Here is a 22,550-nt window from a genome sequence, read left to right as displayed (position 1 = left end):
TTGTTTTTTTTTTGTTAATATTTATTTTGTTCGAATCTTTACTTTTTTATTTTACATCCATGATGATAATAACTTATTGTAGTGTTATATTCAAGAAAACAAGTATGTGATTAGTAACACAGATTCAAATTAACCCTGTATAGTAGTGGGGAAAAAGGATGTAATGTTCAGTGGTGCATTTTTAATTCGAAGATATAAAAATTTTGATCTATGGAGTTAGGACCTGATCAATGATTCTTTCATAAACAAACGAAGCCAGAAAGACATGTTTGCGATACTGCCCTTTAATTAGAAATAGGATTTATAGACTTGCCAGCTTCCATTCCATCTCTAAATCGTTTTATACTAGATCCTTTGACGTATATTCTATAGACGTGAACGTCCATATAAACTATTTGTTCAAAATCTGAAGTTAGAACTAAAGTTCACTACAGCGCTAAAACATCAATCGTCGTCTAACCAAACTTTTTAAATATGCAGTGCTAAAGCGCTTCAAAATTATAAGTAAAATGGCGACCAAAACGTCACTATTATAAGCTATGTATTCACATGCACAACAAATAATTTTACTAAAGTCCAAGTAGGACTAATAATTTTTTTTTACATCCAAGTTTACACTGAGACTCGAGTTCTTATATCATGAGAGCCGCTCTGTACATAACCAGACGCTATAAATATTAAAACCATACTAAAGTCAGGTAGGTGTACGGATTACAGTACAGTTGAGCCGAACACAGTGAGTGTTCGGAATGCCAGATCTAGTACATCTATCTATATATAAAAAAATGAATCCCTATTTCCCTTGATTACGCCATCACGCGTGAACGGCTGGACCGATTTCTCTATTTTTTGTTGCTGTGTTTGTTATTGTCAAGAGAAGGTTCTTATGAAAGAAAAAATTCAAAAAATTAAAAAAAATTAAGAAAACTTAACGAAAATATCTGTCAATTGTTTAAAATAACTGTCAGCGATTGACAGAATGTGCGCTGCAAATTCATAATTAAGACGGGACAACGTCTGTCGGGTCAACTAGTAGTACATATATATCGATGACTAAGATCATACACAGGTTGTACATCATCAATCCATAACTACTGTACCGGTTCAACATCACGGAATTAGTCCTTAAAACGAAGTCATAACCTTTGCTTTCAGAAGCTACTTACGCCATAGAGTATCAGCCGAAACTGATCACCATAGTTATATCACTCTCAAGTCTGACGCGGTTATCCGCGTAGCCCAAATAAAATGGTGTAATTGAATGAGAGCAACGTGGCTCCAAGGGTTGCTCGTGTTTGCGGGTGCCTCACAAATCTACTTACAAGCTCTTTGTATTGACTGCCGGTGCACACGAGGTACGAAACCACGCTGAATATAGAGAAAGAACAATTTTGTTTCCGTTCTCCATGTAAGGGCTAATTTTTTAATCGTAAAAATTCCCACAAATAAATTATAACCTGCCTGAATTAAAAGTGAGACAGTTTAACGTCATATATACAACTGTCATTTTTAATTCATTTGTATTGTATTATATCCTACGAATATTTTTTATCTAATGATGGAATAATCTGCTCTTAATGTTATTTATTTTAAGCAATTTCAAATTACGAATCTTATTTCTTATTTATATTATAAACTAGCTTTTGCTGGCAGCTTCGCCCGCGTGAATATATTTTCCCGGGATTACAAGTAACCTATTGCCTTCCTCCTATTCACTATCTCCATAACAAATTTCATAAAAAATCCTTCAGTAGATTTTGAGAAAATCGATAAAATACAGACAGAAAAAAATCTTTATTTTATACTACGTATAGATGAGAAAGCTAGTAAAGACTTCTGCACTGAATGATTCTGAGCTGAATGGATTTTATTGAATACATAGATACACTGTCCTAAATTATCACAATATTTGCCTTTATCCCATAAAAGTCCACAAGAGCCGCGAGTAACCCGACGTAAAAATATAATTGAAAAAATAAATGCATTTTTTAAAGTTTTAGTCTAAATGGAAATGCTCGTAACTCGCGTGCTATCGGCAACGCGCCCGGGGGCCTCCGTAATGACATCACTGAGCGATAGGCACTCTCCCTGTATCCGAGAGATTTTTATCTAAAACGCTGCGCGTGTACCATACATCTATTGTATTTGTGTCAGCTTTTGAAGCCATACTTGTAGTAGTTTACTTGAAGTTAATTTTTTTTTGCAGTTAGGCCCTTCGCACATTTGATATATTAGAATGAGCATAACAAAAACCTATTTCGTTGCTACTCTTGCTTTCAATTCGGCTGTAATTAGGTATTCGATAGGATTACGGTATGACTGAAAACGAGTAATTGTGCTGAGGAGGTAACGATGCTAGATTTTATTTGGACTTGAGAACTATGGTGGCTTTAGGGGATAGCGACCATGGCAATCACCCAGAGCCTCACGATCGAGAGGCCTTTGTAAAGGGCATAAAACATTACCTACCTTCGGCAATGAAAAACAAGCTTGGCAAAAATTTGTCACTCTAAGCAACGTATTGATTAAAGTCCCTACTGCTAAATAACGTGACTGCACTTCAAGGTTATGGACAGTCAGGGACTTTACAGCTCTGTCATTCACGTCACTATGCCGGCTTAACTAATTTTGATATTAATAGAATTCGTCTAAAATGTAAATAAACTGATGTTTATTCTTATTTACTTTTGATTTGTGTAAATTTCAAGATAAAAGTGAAATTAAGGGCACTTTCAAATTAGTCGCTAACACTCGGGCGCAGGCAGCCTTGCCGCAACGCGATAGCCGCACTGCAGTCGCGCATGGCTTTTTTTTAATATGTAGCGTGCAGCGCGGCAGCGGCGCGGCTAATTTGGAGACGCCCTTAGTTTTGATACGCTTTTCAAATTAAACAAGAATTAATTTTAAGCATATTTTTATAAAAATGATAAATAAGGTATCCGATATAGCGAAGCTCATAGAGTTTCTACAGGTCAAAGTTTGTTAAAGAAATACTTTTTGTTACCTGTTCCCGATCCCATAAGGAGTCCGGACACGCACGTCCATGGTATGGGATGGAAGGGAAACTTTTCTAATTAACTTGGACTAAGTTTTTTCGTTAACGTCTCGCAGCCGCCGAGTGCCTTTTGTTGTAGTTTTAATGTTATCTCTACTTTTCTAGAATAGTTGTTGTTTGTATCTCATGAGATATGAGGGTTTATATTGAAAATGTTTGAATATTAACATTCCTGTCTTTGGTATCTCTCTGGTGTTTTGAGTTCTAACACAGCGACTACTAGAGTTTCCGCATAACCGATGTACTTACAATGTTTTGGAGATTTATCGACATATGCATGAATCCCTTTTGACAGTTGTGCCATTTTATTATAGAAATCTTTAACCTAGCTCGTTTTTAGATTTCATGTAAGAATAAGATTTGTCATGGATCAAATACCCGTCCCATTTTAAAATCGTGTGCCAATTTATTGAGGGCAGTTTTTCTTTTGGTATTTTTAACTTTAGAGGCGTAATGATTTATGTTTACGCAAATGTTAGACATTGAAATACTATTTTAACATAAAAAACTGTGTTAAAATCAGAAATATATTTTTATTTCAACTTTATAGGCGGTTATATCTTTCTCTCCTCTTTTTTAATAGATAGGTATATAATAAAAAACCATATAGCACAACACCTGTTATATTTGACTTATACAAGTTCACTTTATAATCAACTCACCAACAACTTAAGGCTTATGTTTGTAGAGATTCCACAACACTTATACATATGTAAGTTATATCCTTAATTCTATATTTTTTATTTTAGTAAGTACTTATCACGTGATAAACAAACTACATACAATTATGCAACAAGGCATATCGACAAAAAAAATAATAAAAAAATATAAAGAAAATGTATATCTATAACACAAATATGAAGTTGAAAAATGTATTTTTACAAAAACATATAACATTTTACAATGATTTTTGTTCACTTAAATTAATAGAAAAGTTTGAAATATCTAATCCGCATTGCTAATAAACGCTGTTCACGCCTGTGAAAATTACATAGTGTTTTGTCTCGTCTGTTGACTGACACAACGTCAGAGGAAACGAGATAAAACATTGTATTATGTAATTTTTTTATTGATTTAGATGACGAGACGAGCTTGCCCCTCGCCTGATGGTAAGCGATACGACCGCCCATAAACAGTCGGAACATTAAGTTACAAAGTATTGTTTGGTATTCCACTGCCCACCCTGAGACATGAGATGTTAAGTCTTAGTACAGTAACACTGGCTACAATTGTTATCAAACCGGAACTCAAGAGTGACTACACACTGCTGTTTGGCGGCAGAAATAGACATTACGCTGATACCTACCCAGGCTGACTCTCACATATGAGAGACCTACAACTAGTCAGCATACATACATATTGTACTATGACAAACGTAAACAGCAATTATTAGTAAGCGAATTGAACAACATTGTGGCCGTTTTTATCTTGCGCCGAAAATCAAAAACCTTACCCCATGGTAGCAGTAAAATTAAATATCCATTGTTGTACTAAGCAATCAGTGGAATAGGTTACCACAGAAGGGCCCTATATTTGTTAGGGGCTCTCAGAGTAGTGCGCACCTTTGTCCGCCCTCTTAAATCTAACGTAGGTATGGGCTAAGAGGGCCCCTAAAGGTAGGGGGCCGTTTGATACGGCTGATACAGTAGTAGCTATGCTCCAGTAAGCAATATATGTGGGAATGCCTTTATACATTTTTCATATTTCATCCTGTATTGTTTGAGGGAGGCCAACGACTTGCCGCACAACGCCATTACTGTAATATATCTTTATTACATTTTTATTTATACAATATACATACACATTATAGGTACTTTTATACAACATTAAACATTACAACTTGTAACAATGATTACACTTATAAACAATGGAAGTACAGAACTTCGTTATAAATTGGTTCAGTACTGGCCTTAATAAATATAACCCTCTTTTTTTAGCCACCCACGAAGTTAGAAGGAAGAAGACACAAAATATCTAAAGACAAGATGTTTGTTTCTATCTCGTTCTAGAGACGTCCTTTCTCTTTCTAATTTGAAGCACACGTCATGTACTAGTAGGCAGTCCCTATTACTAAGATCTGTAAAGCAAACTTGTACTTTACTCGGTCGTTAATCAACGTTACCTAATTTCAAATTAATTTTAGCTTATACTAAACGAAATCTAAACAGTAAAATCGATAAAATCCAGATAAAAAGTTATAATGCTCTGCTCTACCACTGATTTCTTCATGAACTGTAAACGCAAACACTTAAAGTAAATGCGACAGTATTAAAAGTAAAATTCGAAAGTGTAAATACGCCTTATAGATCTCAGCAATAGTTACAAAACACACTGTCAGACATTATCTTCACCCACACCAAATATCAGTAGCAAATAACAACCAGTGGTGAGGCTAGGGTAGAGCTAGGCAGCATTGCACCGCCTAACTCCAGCGCCCAATACCAGGGGCCCCGGACCCTGACCAGTGACCTTTCTTTGTCACCGGTCTTCACATCGGTTAAGCACATTGCACACTCTAGGGCGAAAGGGCCTATTTGTGTTTGCAACTTGGCCCTTGGTTACTCGCAACAGTTGCACGCCTTTAAAAACCGTCATCTATATTAATACTTAATCGGCTTTTGTCCCTATCCTTATCAAGGCTTATCACTGATTTAAAATGCCTATTGTTTATAACACAAAACTAAGTTTGATAACCGGGCAATGCAATAGCCGTATGCACACTCCGATACTGCATAGTCTAAAGAATAATGCAGTTTCGCGGAAAGAAATGTACTTTCTTCGCGATGTGCACTATTTATTTAAGCAAGCACTTTGTAATCTTCGAAGAACATTCGAAAAATCTGTGTTGACAAACGCATTACATAATATTATCCACATCTATACTATTATATAGAGCTGAAGAGTTTGTTTGTTTGAACGCGCTAATCTTAGGAACTACTGGTTCGAACTGAAAAACTTTTAGTGTTGGGTAGCCCTTTATTCGGGTAAGGCTATAGGCTATATATCATCACGCTATGACCAATAGGAGCGGAGCAGTAATAACAAATTTTGCAAAAACGGGGAAATTTATTCCTTTTCAGAGCTTCCGTTGCGTGCACTGCGTAAAAGGTTAAAGTTATGCAATTATGATGTGTGACCGTATTGTTCCTCTTAAAAAGTTCTAAATAAATATATGATAAAGTCCCCCACCGCATCTGTCTGTCCGTCTGAACGCGTTCAACTCGAAACCTACCAAACGGATTTAGATGAAATTTGGTATGGAGACAGTTTGAGACCCTGGGAAGAACATAAGCTCCCGGGAAAATATATAGCGTTACTTTTATACGGGAAACTTTAGCCCGGAAAAACTTTATTACGCGAATGGTGCCGCGGGCAAGAACTAGTTGTGATATTTCTAGTAACAACAAGACATTGTTGTTAATAAACGGTTAGTTGTCAAACATAGAGATTAACCGATACATGTAGATATAAAAATCTACTAGAATGAGGCCTGTTATCATAATTTTATCGTTTATAAATACAACACTTTATCTGTTGTGATAAGATAGTTCGCATCGAGTTGAATTCAGAACGATAAAAGTTTTAACAATAATTGCGTTTGATATATTTTTGACATTATAATTATGCTATGAGTTTGTTAATATTCAGTTAAGTACACAGGATGGTTTTGTCATGTGTTTGACGACTTGTGTCTTAAAATGCGCACGATGTTGCCATTTTCTTAGTACAGAAACCGGTTATAACGACTCCGGTTATAGCGACGTATCGGTTATAACGACTAAATAGTAAGGTCTCTTTAAATAAATTCATATAATACTTGGTGCCTATGGGACCACTTCAGAAGTATCCGCTTTCAAACAAAAAAAATAATTTTAAATCGGTCCCAATTGGCGGAGTAATCGCGTAACAAACACAAAAAATATATATAGTGGAATTGAGAACCTCCTCCTTTTTTTGAAGTCGGTTAAAAACGCGTATCGTTTATAACGACTGTCGGATATAGCGTCACGATTCGGTGATGTTTTCGATATCGTCATAATCGGTTTTTTATTATTTTGTATCAGTTACATTGAGTTGATTTGTTTATATATATCTTCAATCGAAAAACAGCCGAATTGAGAACCTCTTTCTTTTCTAAAGTCGGTTAAAAATAGGTCAAGAATTTTACTCTCCACTCCCGCGACGCAGTATGCATGTTTTTAATGCTTTGTTTTCGTTTAAAACCGGCCACATTGAATCACGAATAACTTACTCAGAAAAATATAACTGGAGTTTGAACTCAGAACCTCCCGAATCACAACCCGTTTATCCTACCTTTATACCAGCGTCGCTTTAAAAATAAACTAAAGGACAGAAGATATATATACAGTACTAAACATTTTATGAATTATGTTTAGGAAGCATTAACAATTATCTAAATTAATTTAAAGCATATTTTGTCGGATATATCAATAAACACTTATGTAGTTATATATATTTATAAGTACATAACATTTTTAACGCAGATAACTAGCATCGTCGCGTGCGCAGCTATGTACAATCATCAACAAAAGTAGCTGAACAAATTAAAAATTTCATCGCCTATACACCATCAGTTTAATTGATGATAAAAAATTCTCCGAAGCCGTTTCCATACATCGTGGTGGTTATATAAACATCATTGCATCTATTTTTCCACATAGCTATGTAGTATATACATATATAGGTAACTTCACAGGTATGCAGGTTGTCTTACGATGTCTTCCTTCACAGTTAAAGTAAGCGATAGTTCACAAAAAATACACACATTTTAATAGAAACGTCAGAGACGAGTGCCCTGAATATGAAAAGTGAAACAATAAATATGCCGTTTAAATAAAAACTTTGGTGCAAAACACTAACCGCCTTGCTAATAAACGCTGTATACGTCTCTTAGTTATTCAGTGTTTTATCATGCTATGTTGAATGACATTTACTTTCAGAGCAAGCGAGACAAAATATATAACTATGACAGACGTATACAGCGAATATGAATAAGGTCCTGAAATATTCCATATTTATAACTTATGTGCGTCACGATTTCATAATTCATTTGGAAATATCGAATATGGCCTTCGTTACAACATTTATAACTATAAATATACGCCACGTTGATTACGTTTTTAACATAACATAACATGTATACCAGGATGTTACATTATAATTATATCGATAATAAAATTAATAGCGTTTTTTTTTCTCAACACTAAAGGTTAAAAACACGCGAGATAATATATTTTACAGGCACGGCCATGTGACACCAGTGCATCTGATGGTAAGTGGAATGGGGTCCAATAGAAGGTCGACTGACGAGAGATGATTACCCCTCGGCAGTCGACACAATTATGCCGGCCTGTTGGATCCGGATATACAGGAAATTTCCATTCATTAAATTGCTATGTTCCTCAATAATATTTTTTTGTTATAAAATGGTGACTCACAAACTACATTCGTAGTGGCTCTGCTAATCTTAATAGCATATCAGGATTTCTATCCTATGTAATTATTAAAAACGCTTTTCCGTTTTTAACATTACTTCAATAAGCTTTAAATGTTCCACTTATATATGTCATTATTGAAACAATATTTCTGGCACATTTCAATAAGGTGGAGTTTAGTATTCTTTTATTTAATATCAATAATAACATTCATAATCGCCATGTACAAAATTAACAAGTACTGTATAGCAGATGTAATTGCTATATTTAAATTAAAAAAAACATAGAGAATGAACAATAAGGACAATTTGTTATTTAACACGCTATTAAAATTATGATTTACACTTCTCTAGCTTATCAAATAAAAAAAAATATACCAAAATACAAAGGAGAATGCCCATTTTTGTATGAAAGTTGGGCTACGCTTGCGTCTGTACAAAACCTTCACTAAACTATAGGGAATATATCCTAGTTTTTATAAAAATTTAAAACAATTGGATATTCGATGGGAGTTCGGAGTAATCAGATTTTTTATAGCGCGGTTATTTTGAGGTTAAGTATGGACTGCAATAATGTACGGTAGAAAGTACTTACGTGCCTAAGTAAGTTCAATATGGCAGTATTGTTATTGCAATAAGCAATTATTGGATGTTCTTTTCACCTAGCTTTAATTGCCCTCATAAGAAACTGATAGGTACTAACATATCTGATAAGACGAAACTTCAATAAAACTTCTAAGACAGTATGACGGAATATTAGTTTTTCCACGGAGGATATGTTACCTAACCTTTTGTGTATATATTTTTCTGAATAACGACTTATTCTATTACATGGATTACGTAATCTTTTTTTCCACCTACCATTATCGCACTCCAATCGTCAATACTTGTAGAATAGATTCAGCTTAACTTTTATGACCGGCTGTATGCCTGACGCTAACCGTCTTTGGAGGATTCCGATCCCAGGCAACTCACTTCACAGCCTGATTAGGCTAATAGTTAATAATCATCGGGAAAGAACAATAAAACGAGAAATACGATATCCGATGTATATTTTTTATATAGATGTACATTTTTAATAGAGGTATATATTCTTGGCATCCCAAAATAAAAAAAAAGAATTTGATATAGCTGCAGCAGGTTTATATATACTCCTGAAGTGAGTGAATGACTTCTTGCAGCGTTGGCCAGGTCATGTCATGTTGTTGTCTGTGAACCTCTCTATTAGCTGATCTCCAGCAGGCAGCACAAACTCATTTCAGCCTTGAAACCTAAAATATAATGTAGAAGTTGAGTAAACATGTTTCTATTATTATTATTGTTAAACTGTTTTCTTTAACTTTGGCAAGATTTTTCCCACATTGTGGGTATGTTAATAATAATCTACATAACTTACAAACCGGACAGCTCGTCCAAGAAATATACTTATTGCTTTGGCACCGCAAAGGTGCAGTTAATACACCGCCGGGTTATGTCGTCTCGATTAACAGTCCTGGGTCTAGGCTCTAGACGACATTGTGTTGCTAACTAAAAGCCTTCCGTCTCAAAGTTCGAAACACACACTATACACGTTGTTTTTTAACAGAGGATTTCTCGACTCAACATTAAAATACATAAGAAAAACACTCCGATTTTGAGTAAGATAAAATATTAAAATATAATATATAATGATTTAACATTCAAACAAATCAGAAGTGTCAAAATGTCACTAATTTCAGTTGCCAGTGTAATAATAATCTGTACCCATATTTTTATAATTAAAAATAAAGTCCAGATATGTTTTAGCTGACTTTAGTATTTCTGTCAATACAAGTACAAGTCGCCATTTGTTTGTTTTTGGAACGATAAATATTTTCTCTTTTTTACCAGCTATTTGGAGTTTGGTCATAATTATTAAGTAAAATGTATTATTTTATAACAATATATTTGAGATGAATAAATATATTGTTATAAAATAATATACATATATATTACAGATTCAAGTACAAGCACATTTATCGTACTTATTTGCTTTTTTATTACATTTAAAATGGGAATTTGTTATAAATTGGTATCATTTCGCCTTATCGGCAGTAAATTATCCGGTGTTTCATTTGCAACAATTAAACAACTTTTTTTTCATATCTTTTAAACCCCATTCGCTTACGACTGAAATAAATACAAATGAAGTAATAATTAAAATGATTATTTTTCGTGGATATTTGGTTAAGACGCATGACTGACGCAAAGATAGCCTGGTTTTGGGCATTGTCCTTTAAAAATCTGATTGTTACACGAGAAAAAAGAAACTAAAAAAATAAACTTAATGTACTTCTACATCTATGTAAATGCAAAAATCTTACACTGTTTCCATTTTTACTAACAAAAAATGATTTCGTCTAATACTCAAAACATACACCGTAAGGGCCGTATTAACAAATCAACTTAACTTTTGTGTAGGATCTCAAGTACACATTTACAGTCTTACTTATAAACTTGATTTAGCGTTAGGTGGTTAAGAACTGCTCAGATAGCTGTCAAAAACATCACCGGTTCTTAGTTTAAATCTACTTAAGAGGCAAGATGGCGAGTTTTAACCTACAGCTGATCGAGTAAATATATGCTTTGAGGTTAAACATTATTGTAAAAGCGTACTGTATTTTTTATCAGAAATTAATTTCGATAATTATAATTTGCTCTGTTATAAAGTTCGCTATGTGTTGCTTGGTAATTATTAACCGTTTTTATTTTTATAGTCCAAGTTTTTGAGTAAGAAAATGTTAAGCACTGATTAAAAGTTTAAGAACAGATTAGTCAAGACTGCTTATAAGTAAGACTGAGTATTAAGGGCCATGTTAATAAATCAACCTCGCCTTTGAGTACGATCTCAAGTACACATTTAATGTATTGAACTTCTTTAGTGAAGTAAAAGTTGTCATTTAAGAGCCTCTTCTCAACTAAATCAGCGTGTTGAATAAATAAAAATCAACTGTCAAAATTCGCCATAAGCTATGACTTAAGATTTGTGATTCATTGATTTATTAATGACGACCGTAGTGTGCTGACTAATTTGATATCGTCTCATTGGTATCTCATCTCTCAGAGCGAAATTACTTTGCATCCATTAGTAGGGCTCTATATTACTTAGTTACAATATACTTGTGAAGTAAATAATATGAAAACATTCAAGGCAAGAAAATAGCCAAACATTTAAACTCTAGACTAAAAACCCTTTTAGCAACTTTATTTATAATCAACATTTAAGTAATTTCCTTTTATTTTTAAGGCATTTGATGAAGGCAGAAAGTATAAAACAATGATCACTTATTTCCATAGAGTAGTTTCCTACATTTGATTTGTACGTTATTGTAAAAATAGGATAATTATCAAAAGTAAATTCTTCTGTGAAATTTGCTCAAAATTGGTTGAAAAACAAAAGTTATTCGTACTTGAAATATTCTTGTGTGCAAAAGTGATGGGGTTATCGCGCTATCTCTGTCTAATGCCGTAGTGTTGTGGCCGATGACGCTCAATGACACAAGTAACTATTATTTGACAGCTACCCCTTCGACCAATTTTTCTAATTTGAAAGCTCTATAACAAAAAATTTATAGCGTGGATTTGAAAGTTCTTTTTCACTTAAATTTTTAATGACATAATATTTTGATAAATGTATTTTAAAAAAGTAGGTAACTGCCCTATTTTTTAATGAATATTGTAACTAATATTTCCTCTTAGCTGATCACGATTTCGAACTGACATCAGCTCAAGTAACCTTGAATTTATTAATAAATATTTGGCCATCGTACAATAAATACACATTTAACACGAACAATGTAACGTTAATCATACTAAAATCACAAATTAGACTAATGCCAGTTTGAAACTGTCATGATCAACTAAAAGGTTTACTGTTGGAAATTACCTACAGAATATTTTTTCATCCCACTCGTTTAGAAAGTCAAATATCTAATAACTTTATGTTTAAAATGTATTTTACTATACTTATATTTGGTTTATTTAATCGTTATTGTTTATGGAAGTAATTCAAGTTTTTAATATTTGGATTAAGACTGCCACTATCCCAGAGTCTGCTTCAGAACAAAGAACAATTGGCAATAAGTTAAAACTTATGATATATAATAATTAAATAATACGTAACATATCTATTTATCCTACTTGTATCTCAGTCTCCAAAATAAATACAGAATTAATATTTAAAAGAATTAAATTATTTATACAGTTTTAACAACTATCTAGTAATCATTAACATCCAAAAACCGAAGCAGCTTTTATACATACAGGATCCCTAAGATTCATGTCAGTCCTGCTAGCACCGTGATTTAAAGTAGGGATTCCACCATTGCCTGAATTTAGGGTACGTGCTGTTGGAACTCATCATGTGTTTGTTGTTCAATGCTGCACAGACTGCACAAACATTATCTGTCTCGGAAGGATCATGGTATATATAGACATTTTTCCATCTGAAGAAGTCCCAGTACAGCTTGGGATTGTTCATCAATGTTACCATGATGCCAGCGAGATCTGAACTATTGTATTTGGTGCCGTCAATGAAGGAACCTGGAGGCAAGAATCTGCAACAATAATATTAATATTACGCGTTAATGGCTTTATTAACCATATTACAGAACTTATATCTGCATGTCTTTTACATAATATACTTCAAATAAACATTTCAATTTGATAGACGAAGATGATTCACGTATCAGTTATAAGATTCAGCATTTCTTGCTGGCCGATATTTAATCTGGACTGGACTCCAAGTTGAGTCCTATATGTCCAGAATTTACAGTTATAATGACGTTCGGGCGGAAGAGTCTGTGCCCTCTGCCTGGTGACAGGAAAATACAAATCTGTGGAACCTATCCAGAGTTTTATAGAATACATATCAAATTACATTCGTTCCGAAAAGGCCACAACAAAAACTGGTTAAAACATTTGTTCCTACCATTTCGGTATCAAGGATACAAACACATTACAATGTATATATAACGTACACATACGATAAAAACTAACAGCAATTCACTTGCATCCTGTCGATAGCAAATCGGCATTTTAACACGAATTATAATCTAATTTATTTAGAAACTTGCCAAGTGCAGACGTATCAGCCATGAATACGACTGTGTAACAACTTATTACTTTCAGTGAGCAAATTGATCTATATTATAAAAACTTTGCGTCGTATGTTCCCTTGATCTATGAAATTAATTTAACATTACCAACATTTAACCCTATGAATAAGGTTCTCAGATAGGATGTGACAGCACATTCATGAAGACTACAAGTCTCATGAGAAAGTCAAGTTTTATAACAATAAGAATGATAATATTATGGAACTTACCTTGAATAATTCGCTTCACCAAAGACAATGGGCACAACATCGTGCTGAAGCGCCGTGAGAAGTTTCTCCGTGACATAATCCTCGGCAAATGAATTCTCCAATGACATATAAAAATAATAATCCCTCTCTAACAAAGTAAAACAATCAACTTTTTTGTTCCTTGGACATTTTAAAGGTCCACAATTGCCGTAAATGTCGACGGTATATCCATACACCTCCAAAGCTTTCTGCAATTTTTCAACAAACTCCTTCCTGCCACTTCTACTGTTACAATTGGAAACAAACCACGCAGCTGCCTTAGATTTATTTAACAACCTGTAAGAATACTCCTCATCGATCTCCGGTAAGTCTTCTAGCCAGTTCATATTGATCTTAGGCCCTACAATCTCGCCGAAATTATTTCTAATTTGCAAATACGCGAACGGTATGTCAGAATCGAGTTTATACGTGGCTGTCCAATTGAAAAAATTATCAAAACGCTTGTTACACACGGGGTAGTTGTCTGCTGATTCCATGTTAAAATATATGTATTTTTGTGCCATCGTTCGGTTGTTCGGCAAATCCCATGGTTTCATATTACGCCCGTTGAAAGCGATGGCGTCAAATTTGGTGAGATCACCGTCGAAGAACTTTCTATCGCCAGTCACGTAGCAGTTTATCACCGAACAATTGTTCCTAAGGAAAGCCCTCTGGCCATTCTCGAAAAAATAGAACGGCGCGAAGTCTTCTCTTGTCCACAGTAGCATATACTTGAGGTTTTTAGGAAGTTTGCTGGTCTTTCTATAAACATCTGAATAGCGGAAGTCTCGCGCGCCATTTTCGAGTGCTTCTTGGACCAGGCTCTCGGAGACGGAGTATTGCTCTGGTCTGTTGGTAAATTGTATCCACACAACAGATAACAGGAAGCTTATACTGCTGACTAGAAAGAAGAATTTGACAGAGAGCATCTGCCTTAAGATGCTTTTGAAGAAGCCCGAGATGCACGGTGGCATGTCGGTCGCCTCATATTCAGGCACGTTGGTTGCAGTTCGTATCCCGAGAGCATTTGGCCGTTTGATTTCAGACGCACCGTAATCTTGAGTACCTGAAACAGATAGAAATATTATAACAATTAAAACCAATGTCTGCTATTATCGAAAAGCATTCCGTGTCTTTTTTTATAGTGGCTCGCCAAAAAGACCTCTATGGACCTGATGATAAGGAACAGATAGAATGTCAGCAACGATCTATATGGGTCAATGTCATTTTTATCACCAAACAGCAGTGCGGAATCGCTATTATTTTCGGTTCGAAGGACTTAATAGTGGAGGATATAACAGCCAGTGTAATTATTGAACATTGAGACTTAACGTAATATGTAAGTTGACTAGCACAGTCCAGCACCATGCAATGTATTATAATTCTATATTGATTAATATTATTGTTTATGGGCAGAATGTGGTGCTTAGCATTAGGCACATGAATTTTTTATGAAAGTTTTTCAAAGTATTTTAGACCCTGTTTACTGATTACTTATCGAGACAATAATAATGTAGTAATATAGGTACTTGGTAATTAGCACTTTGAGCCAGACAGTATGGGCAACTCAATCGATATCAATTGGCCTTGATTACATTTCAACAGTTGTAACGTAATATTTTATTTCCTACTACTTCTTATTATTAAGTACTTACTAATACGATAAATGCGAAAGATTGTCAAAATATTAAATGTCAGATTAACTATTAAAACGTTTAAAATAATGATTTTTTATGTTACGCGAATGTTAGACATTAAAATAAAACTATTTTGCGGATTTAATCACAGTTATTAAGTATATTATATTTTTTCCGACTTTTGGGATGACCAACACCTCAATCCGCCCCGAGCCATGAAGTCAGCAGTCTTCTAAACGTCGGTAGAAACTTAAAATATAAAATCTGCAAAATAATTTTATTTTAAGATTTTCAATATACTATTATATATGGTTGGACGGTTGGTTATATATGGGTATTTTTTATTTCTGTAATTTGCATCCGTGGGGAATATTTTTTATATTTAGTTTTCTCAATAAATGATCTATATTAATCTAGGACATGGTCTATCTGTATGGTCAAATCCATGCAAATCAGTTCAGTGGTTTATGCGCTGAAGATAAGTTCTGATTTAAAATAAGATTTATTATAAAAGGTCATTTCGACACTTCGTTATTAATGAAACCACATACTCGCTTTTGCCTCTGCTAACATTGTGTCTAAAGTCATCTATGATTATCAAATATTTTCACCGATATCTAAGTTTAAAATTAAGTTACTCCTGCGCACGTTATGACAGAATAAATATAACGTGCGCAGGAGTGTATTTCTGACTGAAAGTGTTATGTTTTTGCCCCGACGAAATCTTTTAATGTAACAGTGACATTCCGAGGTGTAAAAGTAAAATTACTTTTATTGATAAGTCTTCATTTTGTTCGAAACTTACACTTTTTATTTCTCATGTATAATTCGAGTAACATATTGTGAGGTGTTATTTTCAAGAAGATGAGTGTTTGGTTTCATTTAGTAACACAATGTCAAAATGGCTGTATAGTAATTACAAATTATAAACATTTTCTTTACGTGACCTCCAATTAAAATATTAACACGTAAACATTTTTCGCCAAACCTATTTAAGTATTAATACACGACAACACCAACCTTGTTCATAAATCAATAGAAGCGGCTTTTGAATGACATGAAATCCGTTAATGTAGAAAAGTGATATATGCGATTTTAATGCATATACTGTACACCATCACGCGTTATTTCCTTTTAAGGGGTAGGCAGAGCACACTAAACATAAATACTTACTGTATGGACAATCAGCTTTTATACTGCATCAAAAGCAGCTTTAGGTATTTTGATTTTCCTTATTAAAAATAGCAATCGAAATTTTGGGAAGACCTAAACAAATTATAAAAGTAGGTAAGACCTAATCCATTCTAAGATGTAGTGCTGAAGAGTTTGTTTGTTTGAACGCGCTAATCTCAGCAACTACTAAAACGATATTGATTTATTTTATAAGCAGCTCTTCAGTGCTATAGGCCGCTTTATATCCCGCAAAATCTTTTCACGCGGTGGAGTCGCAGACAAAAACTAGTACTTACATAAAAAGTACTTCGGAAAGAAAGTTACAATACAACTTAAAACAATTAATTAACTACACGTTTATGAAATGTTACGAACAGCTAACAATTACATTTATGACCTCAATTGGCAAGTAAACATAATGTCTGTACATATTTCTCGTATCGTAGAACGAATCTACGTGAAATATTTTTTTAGAAAAATATGTGACATGCACACCAAATGGATTCCATTAGTGTCATGTTGTATACGTTCTATAAAATTTTACTCCATAGTTACCAGTAAAATAAAATATAATTCAACACAACATATTATGTATAAATAGAATTTTACCTGACTGTAACATGAAGAAAATGTAACAATACTGAAATAATGACACTATAAAAACACAAATTCAAACATCCAGCACTCCGCACATTAGAAATACCCACTCAATACTACTGATAAAATACAATAGAACAAAGATATACACATCCCGCCCACAACGCATGTAAAACAATACGCTTCGTACAATACTAATACGTTACTCACAAATATTAAAAAAAAAAAACTCAAATGTCAACAGGAAAAAAGAATTAAAATAAGTTCATGGTGGGGTAAAATTCACGTGATTATGTGAAGTAGCTGCCGTTTAGGAAATAATAAAATGTTACGTTTGCAGAAGTTTATTCAATAACTTCAGTTGGCGGCTTTGCGCGCGCGTCATTTAACAAGATATAAGTAGGTGCCAACTAAGTCAAGGAAAAAGTATTTTGTCATACCCTTACATATATTGTAAACCGATGCACACATACTCACGCCTTTTAATCCCAAGAAGTATGCATAGTCCCAACTGATGTACCCACCGTCGTGTGTATGCCATATCGGGCACAAATTCTAGACTCCAGACTGATATGAACTAGAAAACCTAATATCACTACACGACAGATCGAACCGGAGACATCCCTACAGTCGTACTGTAATATAACTACGCCACCGTGGCAAGCAGTCGAAGAAGGAATTTCCAGTAAACCTGTATCAGGTTATGTGACTAAATGATCATATGTATTTTGCAAATTTGCATTCAAGGATAAAGAAAAATGAATTCTACAAGGAAATTATGTATCTATAATACATTTACAGTTATAGTTACAGTTAGTCACAATCATTGTTAAGTTTGTACCTATAATATTACTAGGACGTACTTACATAATACATTTAAATAAAGGTCGGCACCCATGATTACTTAATCCTAACATGATCCAATCTATCTATAAAGGTTCGAAAAATATCCTTTGTTCTTGTAATTCCTCATAAATCTTAAAATTTACTATCATCAGTTTAAACGACATACCAGCTATTACAATAACAGATCTAACTCCGTACACGAATTTATAGATACAATTAGTAATCTAAACCTTTGTTGGTATTTAGGCAGTTCAGCTCCCATAGAATGTAGCATAAAACACGATACGAACGTGTTTAAATGTGACTCGCGCGATAGTCACACAACCAAATACATGGGGATGATTCGGATACCCCAAGGGATGCTCTAGCTTTGAACCTCCGCTTGACACTATATTTGGGACACCCTGTATAAGTACTAATCCAGGACAAATTCTATGTCCAAGGTCAATGTGCCAAATTCAATCGAAATCCTTTTAGCATTGTATGCGTTCACATAATCTAATAAACTATTTTTTATTTTTCATAATAGTAATTATTACTAAGTAATTAAGGAAAACGTATTATATTTACAAAATTAAATAAAAAATGTTCATTATTCGAGTTTTATTGTTAATGTCAAATGAATTGTAGTTGACATAATAAAACAAAATTAGATTCGAATAGGTACATAACTGAAATCATTTTAATGAATAACGGTCTAATTTCGATAATAAGTTTTTAATATTAATACACCTTGTCTTGCATCATACTTGGATCAAACAAAATGCAAAGTAAATTATTTTTCTCCTTCTGTCACCTAGAAATGCAAAAGCTAGGGGAAACTGAGTCTACCTTGCCCTAATTTAATTTTTTTTTAAATTAAACTAGATAATATTATCATGCCCCTTTGTAAATAGTAATATGGACATCCAAAAGCTTTTTCATTTTTCGAACACGAAATATAATATCCTAACACATGTTTATTCATTTAATTTCTATTAGATTTTAGTTCATGTCATTTTGGTATTATACAAACGAACAAATAATCAAACAAATACAATAAAGAAACAACATAACCTAAAAACATAAGCCTGTTACGCAACTTTCATCCTTATATCAAATATACACACCTGTTGTTATGTTGAACTCACATCATTTATTAACCGACTAAAACGAGAACCACGACACCAGCACGTAACTGTTAATCAACACGAACATCACAATTCAGCCGGGTTGGCATGCACATGCGCACTGGAGTTTCGTACAATCATTTTATCGGATATTTTCCTTGGGTTATGGAACGTGCCTTTAAAATGTCGCTTCTGTTGTTTATATTTGGATTTTTGTGTTGTTTCTTACAGCACGATGGTGTTCCGTGTATGCTGTGTTTATTGTGTTGTGTCGCGTTAATGTTCGATATGTATCCGCGTTTAAAGTAGGGAGCGCGGGGGCCGGGCGGGTAGTGGGCTTAGCGCACGCTCCGCGACTGAGCCGGCGGGCAAGGTCACCGGAATATGGACTTTACTGGGATGACTCACCTCACTGAGAAAAAACTAGTCCAAGTACACTGACGAGAGAAAAAAATTACGAGCGTCTCGCAATACGGAACAACACGCACTGCAAGTATTCACGCTAACACTGTTACGAAACTGTTTGTGGGAATCATTAACCGATCGAGTAAAACGCGTTTTATATCATTCGAGAGTATATCTAGTTTTTTATTCGATTAAATGCAGTCTGTTTAGGTCGAAATCGTGGCCATGTTTTTATGACGTAAAGTTTATAAATTGTACGTGACGTCAGATGGTAATGAATTTGTGGACCGTGTAAATTAACGATGCATTCGAAACCATGCTCTAAGTCCAATGGCAAACGAGCGTCAGTCGGTTGACAACACATTTTGCGTAGACATGTGACTAAGTCACAATAAAACATTCAAATGAATGCGGCATTAATTTTGTACGTGACGCAAAATCATTCACTCAATACTGCAATTTTATGAAGACAGAAATGTAGACGTTGAAATGCAATCATATCTAAACGACAATCAGTAAATTTTTGAGTAAAGTGCTTTAAAGTTTCGATTTTAATATGAAAATTTATAAAAATTCAACTTTTTGTTTTATAAAGATATACTTACTTAGTCTAATAATATTAAAATTATCCTAGACCTACAAAACCTAGATCAAATGACGCAGAAAGAAATGGCAATTCAAAATATTTATACAAGTCTTTTTCGGTATAGTTGTCGCTTAGGGTATGATTGCATTTTAGCGTCGATTTTTTTTTTAAATCTGTGAAACCCTTCGAGTCCCGATTAACAAACAGAAAACTATTGTAACAGATGTCTGCTGAGGTAGCCAGATACTTAATTAATTCCAAACGGCAGATTGGGCCAACGGAGCGACATTATCATAAAAATACGAAGTTCCCTAAATAAGATAAAAAAACGGCAAATTTTAACTAACGTTAGGTACCAACTGCTATAATTGCGATGGAACACACACTCATGGTTTCCTACCTTTGTGCGGTACCACTAGTAACTAAACCAACAGAGCTATTTATCGATAGGTGTTAGATATCGAATATCTAAAACAACGCCCGTACACCTTATCTATTGTATAGATAAAACAAATAATACACAAAGTTAGGCAGATCTTTCATAAACTACATTTACATTGTTAGTAGTTACACTTCACAACAGCATTAAAAAAGCAATCCAGCGGCTATTAACCCAAACCATTGCCGGTTGTCTGTATAGCAAATTAAGTGGTTGGTAGAAAAAACAATATTACAGTACAAAAACTAGACTTCTATCATAGTTGCCTTCTTGAAATAAAACAAGTTTTCAAATTTTATTCTGGCATTTTATATTTTAATTTTCTTCAGAGGTTTCTGACTGCCTTGTATTGTATAAAATGGAGGTAGATATTTTAACTTTGAATTTTTGGACGACCGATACATCAGTCCGTCCCGCAACCGTGAATGCTGAGGCCTTCTAAACATCAGGAAAATTTAAATACACAAAAACCGCGTCAAAATAAAAAAAAAATCGACGTCTAAAATTCGCGGAAACATAAATGATAATTATTATTGCAATTCTTTGACTCACCTACGAACCATAGAGGTGATTTTAATGCAGCAAGCATTCTTATGCCAATTTTACTCACTTGATTATTATAATTTTAATCATAATCCACTTTATACTTTAGATATAACATTACATCACAGAAAACACTGTAAGCCCCACTAAAATACACAGACGTATCTAATTTAACAAAATAACACGAATAATACAATAACTAAGTACTAAAGCAATGAAAGTAACATTTCCATTTCGCCAAGAAGTAAATGACAGTCCGACGCCGCACAGTCGCGACGGTATTCTTTTCAAACAATTCTGTGCTCTGATACCATTTTTATCGTCTGTATTTCTGATTTGATATAAATTATATCTTTATCATAATTTATATACCTATGTAACAAAATTTGTTGTTAGGCAAGTCTTTAATCAATTATTGTAGTTAATTAAGTATAATAATAAGCTACAGTGGCAAAAAATTGAAATAGTGTAAAAAATACAAAATAGCACTTTAAGCTGTATTGTCCATATTAGGAAATTTTGTCAGATTTAGCCGTACTTAATCTAAAAACAACGAGATTTCCCTGTGATCCGGTATTACCCCAATGCAGGGTGCATTGGGGTAATACCGGATCACAATTTAACTGTAGGTAGTGCAAATTTAATGTTCACTTAGACGTTATAATAGTAAATTATTTATTAAAACATTTTTATGTAGTTTACAGTTGGTTGCTTTATCTGTATTTTTATGTTTTTCAATTTTGTTATTTTAATTATATTCCACTCACCTCTTTGAGTTGACAACGTATTATAGGGAATTTTTTTTTTACATTATTAGTGCATACACTTTACGCGTGCATCAATACTTAGGACCCTAAACACTCCACATACCATCAGGTGCGAAAGGGTCATCAAATCCGGGCGGGCCAACGCCGGATCGTAAGGTACGGTGACCCCAACGTAACCGCTCAGTCGCCTTCCACGAAGGCTAAGCGGTAGTAATAAGAAATTAAGTAAACCCGCGAAAAAAAAAAAAAAGTTCAAAAGGGTGACTTTGCCTTGCCCTAAATTCTGCTTGTCAACCAAATCAGCCAAATTAAAAAAAGAAAGCGGATTTTATTTTATTGCTTTGAATGACAAGACTTGCCTGCTGTTCGCCTGATGATAAGCGATATGACCACCCATAAATAGTAGAAACACCATCCAACAGCTTGAATTACAAAGTACTGTTAGGTATTCCACTGCGCTCGCCATCCTGAGACATGAGATGTTAAATTTTATTATGTCCAGTGTTTCACTGGCTACAATGTCCTTCAAACCGGAACACAACAGTGACTACACGCTGCTGCTCGGCGGTAGAAATA

General features: G+C 34.1%; 1 protein-coding gene across 4 annotated transcripts; it reads right to left on the bottom strand.

The window, feature by feature from the left end:
* Positions 1–11,707: 11,707 nt before the first annotated feature.
* On the bottom strand, positions 11,708–21,459 carry LOC115443125 (alpha-(1,3)-fucosyltransferase C). Of its 4 annotated transcripts, none has more exons than XM_030168432.2 (3): positions 21,217–21,459; positions 13,855–14,938; positions 11,708–13,084 (listed from the first exon to the last, which is right to left on the bottom strand). In XM_030168432.2, the coding sequence occupies exons 1-3, from the start codon at positions 21,251–21,253 to the stop codon at positions 12,820–12,822; spliced, it is 1,386 nt and encodes a 461-aa protein (XP_030024292.1). In that variant the 5' UTR covers positions 21,254–21,459; the 3' UTR covers positions 11,708–12,819. The 4 variants fall into 4 exon arrangements, with proteins under 4 accessions (XP_030024292.1, XP_030024532.1, XP_030024451.1 ...); XM_030168672.2 differs by lacking the exon at positions 21,217–21,459 and adding an exon at positions 19,643–19,860; XM_030168591.2 differs by lacking the exon at positions 21,217–21,459 and adding an exon at positions 19,235–19,615.
* Between the last annotated feature and the right edge of the window lie 1,091 nt (positions 21,460–22,550).

The sequence above is a fragment of the Manduca sexta genome, chromosome 7 (assembly GCF_014839805.1).
Source record: "Manduca sexta isolate Smith_Timp_Sample1 chromosome 7, JHU_Msex_v1.0, whole genome shotgun sequence".
Classification (NCBI taxonomy): Eukaryota; Metazoa; Arthropoda; class Insecta; order Lepidoptera; family Sphingidae; genus Manduca; species Manduca sexta.
This window is presented reverse-complemented; position numbering and strand designations above follow the sequence as displayed.

Coding starts and splice junctions, on each gene's coding strand:
- LOC115443125 (XM_030168432.2), bottom strand. CDS start 21,253: ATGCTTGCTGCATTAAAATCACCTCTATGGTTCGTAG. Junction 14,939..21,216: donor ATCACCTCTATGGTTCGTAG/GTGAGTCAAAGA, acceptor TATCTGTTTCAG/GTACTCAAGATTACGGTGCG. Junction 13,085..13,854: donor GGTGAAGCGAATTATTCAAG/GTAAGTTCCATA, acceptor TTATTGTTGCAG/ATTCTTGCCTCCAGGTTCCT.